Source organism: Lycium ferocissimum, chromosome 11 (assembly GCF_029784015.1).
Source record: "Lycium ferocissimum isolate CSIRO_LF1 chromosome 11, AGI_CSIRO_Lferr_CH_V1, whole genome shotgun sequence".
Taxonomy (NCBI): Eukaryota; Viridiplantae; Streptophyta; class Magnoliopsida; order Solanales; family Solanaceae; genus Lycium; species Lycium ferocissimum.
In genome coordinates this window covers 15651250-15658952 of record NC_081352.1, presented here as the reverse complement: position 1 = coordinate 15658952, position 7703 = coordinate 15651250, and the positions used below count along the sequence as shown (strand labels likewise).

The 7703-nt window shown below is 34.4% G+C and overlaps 1 protein-coding gene across 1 annotated transcript; it reads left to right on the top strand.

Moving 5' to 3' along the window:
• Nucleotides 1-6597: 6597 nt before the first annotated feature.
• Nucleotides 6598-7136, top strand: LOC132036472 (uncharacterized). Its single transcript, XM_059426824.1, has one exon. The coding sequence runs from the start codon at nucleotides 6664-6666 to the stop codon at nucleotides 6907-6909; it is 246 nt and encodes an 81-aa protein (XP_059282807.1). The 5' UTR covers nucleotides 6598-6663; the 3' UTR covers nucleotides 6910-7136.
• The last annotated feature ends 567 nt before the right edge of the window (nucleotides 7137-7703 follow it).

The following is a 7703-nucleotide window of genomic DNA, read 5'->3' as shown; positions in this document are numbered from 1 at the left end:
CGTTTATGTTAAAATGATCCAGTAGACTCTCTATTGCACAGAAAGACAAAAATGAACACACATGTTAGAGGGTCTAATAGTTTTTTTGAGAATGCAATTGTCTCCGAAAAGGTGCTCCCAATGTGCATCTTGACACGTCACCTGGCAAATTCAAGGCGATGAATTAAGGAGAATACAGAGAGCCGGGTTCTATTTTCTCCGCACTGCTCCTTTTTTTTTTTTTTTCTATCCTTTATGATTTATGAAATTCAGTTTTTATAAATGTTAGGGCAGACATCTATTATTTGATGATCTCAAAGTATATTCTATGTATGTACCATAAAATTAATTAGTTGGTATACGATATAGTAGCATGCATAAAATTATGTGGAATAAATTATTTCAAGGTTGTAAGATATGAATGTGACTAACTGCTTGAAATATTTTGAGATCACGAAATTAATATGTATATTATAAAACTAGTTTATCCCAGAAATGTGGAGGAGCGCTATCCTTACGGCTAGCTGAATACTCAATCGAGTGCCCCATAGGAAAAAACAATCCATTCCATACAAAAAATGGAAAGGAAGAAAGCCGAATTTGAAATACTTCAAAGTGTGGGTGTGTTTGGCCGAAGTGCAAGTTCCCAAGCTCAAAAGGGTAAAAATAAGACCTAAAACATGTGATGGTGTTTTCATTGGATAAGTAAATAAATAGTAAAGCATATCGATTAATTCCTAGTTCACCAATCAGAAAATCCCGCCGTTCATGTGAATACGGTAACTAAATCAGATAATGCTGACTTCTTTGAAAATATATATCCGTATAAAAGAGAATGTGAGTCGTCTAGCGAAGGATCTAAACGACCTCGAGAAGAATCAAAGGAAAATACACCACATAACGAAAATCCAAGAAGTATTAAACGTCAAAAGACGTCTACATCTTTGGATCAGATTTTCTAACAATTTTGTTGGAAAATGAGCCTCAAAATTTTAAAGAAGCTATGACTTCTTCGGAAGCTCAATATTGGAAAGAGGCAGTCAATAATGTAATTGAATTCATATTAAACAACCATACACTTGAAAAGACAATTATCTCGCTTGCAAACATATTGAATTCATATTAAACAATCATACATGGGAGTTGGTTGATCTTCCACTCGGGAACAAACCTTTAGGTTCTAAATGGATATTCAAAAATAAGATGAAAGATGGTGGTACTATTGACAAATATAAGACAAGACTTGTTGTCAAAGGATTCAGACAATAAGAAGGTCTTGATTATTTTGATACATACTCACCGGTAACAAGAATAACATCTATTAGGGTGTTAATAGCTTTAACCGCTGTGTATGGTCTTGAACTTCATCAAATGGACGTTAAGACAGCTTTCTTAAATGGGGATTTAGATGAAGAATCTACATGGAACAACCCAAAGGGTTTGAAGTTCCGAGAAAGAAAAGAAAGTATGTCGACTTGTTAAGTCTCTAAACGGACTAAAACAAGCACTCAAACAATGGCATGCAAAATTTGACCAAACGATGTTGGCCAATGGATTCGAGATTAATGAGTGATAAATGTGTTTACATTAAGAACACTCCGAATCATATAGTCATTGTTTGTTTGTATGCTGACGATATGTTGATAATGAGTAAAGACATTGCTGACATAAATGCCACTAAGTGTATGCTAGCTAGCAAATTTGATATGAAAGACTTAGGAGTTGCTGACTTAACTTTAGGAATTAAAGACTCCTCGGGGTTTAGAAACTATCTCAGTCTCATTACATTGAAAGATTACTTGAGAAGTTCAAGTATTTAGATTTCAAAACTGCAAAAACTCCAATTGACGTAAACTTTGCTCTTGCAAAGAACAAAGGTGAAAGTGAGTGTCAATTGGACTATGCTAGGATATTGGAAAGTTTAATGTACCTCATAAACTGTACGCGACTAGATATAGCTTGTGCTATAAGTAAACTAAGTCGCTACACGAGTAATCCCTATCAAACGCATTGGATGGCAATGAAACGAGTTCTTGGATATTTAAAACATACCCAAAACTCTGCCTTGCATTATAATAAATATCTCACAGTTATTAAAGGATACAGTGATGCAAATGGATCCCCAGATCAACATAATCCAAATCCACAAGTGCATATGTATTCACGATTAGTGGAGGAGCGGCGTCATGGAAGTCATCCAAACAAACATGTGTTGCTCGCTCTATAATGGAGTCTGAGTTCATAGCTCTAGACAAAGCCGATGAAGAAGCTGAATGGCTCTGGAATTTCTTAGAAGATATTCCTTTCTAGCCCATCTCTATGGCACCTATGTGCTACATTATGATATCTAAGCAACAATAGGAAGGGCAGGGAGCGTCATGTATAATGATAAATCTAGTCACATACGACGGAGACATAATATCGTTCGACAACTACTCTCTAGTGGGGTTATCACAATTGACTATGTAAAGTTAAGAGATAACGTGTCAGATCCACTTACAAAAGGCCTAACTTGAGAGGCGGTTGAAAGATCATCGAGGGGAATAGGATTAAGGCCTAGGACAAGCCATCATGGCGGTAACTCTACCTAGTAGACTGGAGATCCCAAGAGTTAGGTTCAAGAAGATCAAACAAAGTTATGAATGACAGTTCAACATTGTCAAATAACTCAACCTATTCTCATGTTGAAGACAATGTTTAGAAACAAGGATAAAGCATTAAGGCTTTTTAATGAGTTAAATAAGCTTAAGCTTTTTAATGGTTTCTAAGTTTGGCAGCTATGACCAAATAGTGTATCTACGGGATGATACGTTTAGGAATCACCTATGTGAGTGTAAAGTATAAGCCGTTTCAAGAAGTATGTTAGGTAAAGACCCATACTCTACGCACTTATGAAAGCAGGCGGTGTTCATGGCTGAAACGAACACAAAGTGAGAATCAAAGACGGTTAAAGGGTTAATTATGTGACATGTGATTGTCTAGGTATACACCAAAGCTCGATGGTTCAAAGATATCAAATCTACCGATTGACCGAGTATATTCGACATATATTCACTACGGAAAGTTCAAAGGGAAACCTACTTATCTAAATGCAATTAATCCTTGCTTACGAATCACACAGTTTTTTATGCATGTTTTAATTAGAGTCATTCCCCATTCATGTGGGGGATTGTTGGAATTTTAAGGCGTGAATGGAAAATGAGAAAAGGTACCTTTTGGAGTGCACTCAAAAGGCACCTTTTGGAGTGCACTCAAAAGGCACCTTTTGGATTGCGTCTCTCCATTTCACCCTTTCATTGTCTATAAATTCAAAGGCTTGGCCTTAGATTTAATACACCAAAAAAAAAAAAATCTGAATTTTTCTCCCCTCTAAATTGTTCTCTGCATTTGTTTTCTATACAAAATTATAGTAGAATCGTGTGATTTGTTGCTGAATGTGCGTTCGATGAAGTTGGTGGGGTTTGAGGTACCGCTACGCCATCAACATGTATATCCGTTTTATCCTGGGAGGAAGTAATTCATAACCTGGGGTACAGTGAGGGGATTAAATTTCTTAAGGACACACAGTGAATTATGCAGACTCGAATATTTTCAATTTTATGCATTTTACGTTTTTTAAGATTAATTCTCGTTTCTAGTTTACTGGTTTTGAACACAATTTTACTAACAAGTTGCACCTCTTGTAGTAAGATGTTTTTAAGAAAATTTCACTGAGATGAAATAGTGGATTTGTTAGTGTGAAGAATGACCAAATAAAATGGAGTGTGCCATTTTTACATTGTTATCCTTCTTGCAGACACGTTCTCTCCCACCTACCACAAAAAAGAAATGGATAAATAATTTCTCTCTTTTGCCTTTTCTCCTTGTTTCTTTTATATATATTACTGTAAGAATAAAGTCGTAGTATTACTTCTTAACCTGTCATATTTCATATTCATAAGAGCTCAAGTCTCAAAAAGTTTTTTTTGTTTTTTCTATTCCTTATTAATGTGGGAACGATCCTTTGGAGTCTCAATTATTGTAAATACACAATTTTTTGTTCTTAATCTCTTGAATTAGTTTCTGTTTTCCCTTGCTTCATTTCCTTTGTTTAAGGAAAATATTGTGCCTTATACTTTCTTTTAGGTGGAGTTCTTCTCAATATGAGATTAATGCCTTGATCGGTACTTTTGGCAGAAGAGCAAATTTGGTTAGGTAAGACCATCAGAAGACAAACTTGAATCATTTTTGTCTTAAGATGGAGATTATAACCATGATTTTTAAGGTGAACATTTTAGATTTATTGTTGCATGAGTTTTCTTTTGATATAAAAAATGAAGATGAAACGAAGAAGGCTGCATGTTATGTGCTTTGAAGGAAAATATCAGCCCAAACCTTGCTTGTAACAATAATACAAGACTTCCACTCTTTTTTTTTTTTTTTTGGCTGAACAAGACTTCACTCACTCGATCACGGTAAGTTTTTACTAATTAATTAATTCTTTCACTTAATGTAAACTAATGATAAAATGTTCGCAAATGATGCATTTCAAGCACCAAACTACTACTCCTCCCGGGTCAAAACAAATGTCCACTTAGCCTTCACAAACTCCTCAAGGAAATACTAGAACTCCTAGAGAAAAATAATATTTTTACTAAAAATTCTTAATTAAATAGATATTAAAATTTGATCACTTAGCATGGAATAAGATAAATTTGTAAAAATAAAGTTAATTCCTTTTTGATTTTGTAAGTGGACGCTTTTGAGCGCCAAAATAAAAAGATTAAGTGGACACCTATTATGAACCAGAGAAAGTATACTAGCCTATAGTGAAATAGCCGTGGAAAAAACTTATCCACTTCAACCTATATAAATTCCCATAATAATACTAGTGTATTTATTTGTAGGAAAAATCCACTTATACTAGTTAAACTATTTAGCCTTCTATCATTTGAACTCTCTCTCTCTCTCTAAATGTAGCATGTTGCTAGGAGACGCTATCAAATAAAATAGTTATAGTAGAAGAAATGAAAGTAAATAGAAAGAAGAAAAGAAAGAAAGGATAAAATAAAGGGACGGGGAAGGAAAAATAAAGGCAAAAATTACAAAAAGAATCCAGTTTGAGTCTATGGAGCTGGGGCAAAAGGACTTAATTTTATATTTTCCGTCTCATGATTCTTTGCTTCCTTCTTAAACTTTCTTAAGACGAAGAAATGAAAGCACTAAAATTTAAAGTTAGATACTTATAATGTATAAGAGGAAAAATCTGATTTTAAATACAAATCCACATAAATTAATTAGTTTTATTGAACCTTTTTCTTGGTTTACATGTTTTTTTTAATATACATTTTGCTTATTTTAATATTTAAGTATTATAAAATAGTAAATTTAATTAAGATTTTTATTACCGTACGAAAGCGCGACAAATTCACTAGTATAATATAATTTGTATTCGACTTTTCATAATAAGAGTGGTGCATCATGTGATTATGGTAAACATATTGAATATATTGCTTCTGTTAATGTCCACTGTAGGATAGGGAAAATATTCATTTTTTGTGCTTAGTGCCCTTCAAATGCACTGATCTTCAATTTTTCCCCTCAAATTGTTGTCTTAATTTTTTCCCTTCGCCTAAAACTTCTAGGTTCCGGGTTCGAGCCCCGCTCAGTTAAAAATTTAAAATTTTTGCTAAGTAGAACTTGGATTCGCAGGGCAGAAGTTTGCCTGCGGAACTTTGCCTTAAGGCAGAATTTTGCCTTCAAAACTCTGCCTTAAGGCAAAATTCTGCCTGAAGGTAATAGGCCCAAAACTTGCTAAGGCATAGTTTGCCTGCAAAATTCTACCTTAAGGCATTATTTGTAGGCAAATTCGGGCCCATCGGGCATAATTTGCCTTCAAACTCTGCCTTAAGGTAGAGTTTTGTAGGCAATTCTGCCCATCAATTATAATTTGCCTGCAAAACTCTCCGTTAAGGCAGAGTTTGTAGGCAATCTATGCTCGATGGGGCAGAGTTTGTAGGCAACCTCTGCCAAGCGATTTTTTTTTTTTATATTTTCGCCTGAGCAGGGGTTCGAACCTGGAACCCCGAAATTTTAGGCGAAGGGCAAAAGTTAAATACTTTCATTTTGATGCGCAAAAATTAAAGACCACCCAAAATAAGGGCATTACCGCGAATTGCCCAAAAATATTTTCATTCTATGTTATTGTAACTTTGGGTATTTAAATCTACCAAATTTTACTGGCTGCATTAGCTGTCGGACGACGTATAAAGAATACAAAATTACTGAACTGTATCGAAATCGAACAGAAAATTGAGACGATTGAAACGGCTTGAAAAGGTCTAATTTTAATTATACACCATAGAATCGAAAAACTGATAATGCACAAATTTCTAAAAATAACCGACCGAATCAAACCATCGACATCCCTAATTAGAATGCATACTCTGATGCCTACCCATATGGTGTATTTATACAGGTAGAGTAAAGTTTCAAAGGGTTTCGATAAAGTTAACACGTAGACTAATGTGGTGGCACATGCAGCTTTGCCAAATGAGACGTGTCGACCTCAACGTAGTTCCATCACATAACTTTAACCGACCTGAGACTAGATAATGCATATAAATATAGAAAACCAATTACACAATACTGATTTGCACAAAAATTGAACCTTGGTAATTAAGTTGAAAATTTAGAAAGAAGATCATGTCGGGGGCACAAGGAGCACAACGACAAGAATCACGAACACAAACAACGTACGAATCAATAACTAAAGAGGACAACAAGACAAGACTGGACATTCATTCTCGTGAGGATGAAAAGGGCATCCAAATTGATAAGATTCAAGACAAGGTCGATGATGCTGCCGGTAAAGGTGGTCCGGTTTTCGGTGCCGGCAAAGACGACGACAAGAAGAAGCCGGACTTGGGTGTTACCGGCACCGGAGAATAAAACTATTTACTAGCTAGTACAATTTTTTTTTTTTTTTTACACTCCTTGTTTTGTTTGTAAAAAACTAGCGTTTTATTTAGGGTTCTTTGTTTCTAGTTTTTTTTCATCTTACGAATGTATAGTGGACTGCATGCTGCTTAGTTTGTAACTTGTTCTGTCTCTTACAGCTTGTTTGGATAGTTGCTATCTATTGTATTATTTGTAGTGTAATGTTTATTTGATTGTTACTTAAATTTTGTTCTTTTTTATCATTAGACATGCATCGTGAAGTAACAATGAAAATTTTCATTTTATATTACGATCGATTTTGCAGGATCGGGTCGTTAGTTCATCTTTTTTCTTATTTTGCGTTTACTTCTTACTCCCTTCATCCCATTTTAAGTGTCTTAGTGTGAATGAATATGAATACAAACTTTAAAAAATAAGTGAGTATGGATACGAAGTTTAAAAAATAAAGGGAGATCTTTGAGTTTTGTGGTCTTAACGAAGATATGTGTAGTCCTCTAAATCTGGTCTTAAATTTGTCTAAGATGTTAGAATTGAAAAATTTACAAGAAAGAGATTTTTTGGGACAGGCCAAACTAGATACAAGACCAAAATAGAAAACAGACCAAAATAGAGAGTAAGATATTTAAATTGGGATAGAGGGAGTATTTAATAGTTCTATAATATGTCAAGTAAGATGTTGGAATTGAAAAATTTGCAATAAAGAGATTTTTTGGGACAGACCAAACTAGATACAAGACCAAAATAGAAAACAGACCAAAATAAAGAGTAAGATATTTAAATTGGGA

Excerpts from the sequence above, each read along its gene's own strand:
- LOC132036472 (XM_059426824.1), top strand. The coding sequence starts at position 6,664 with ATGTCGGGGGCACAAGGAGCACAACGACAAGAATCACGAACACAAACA.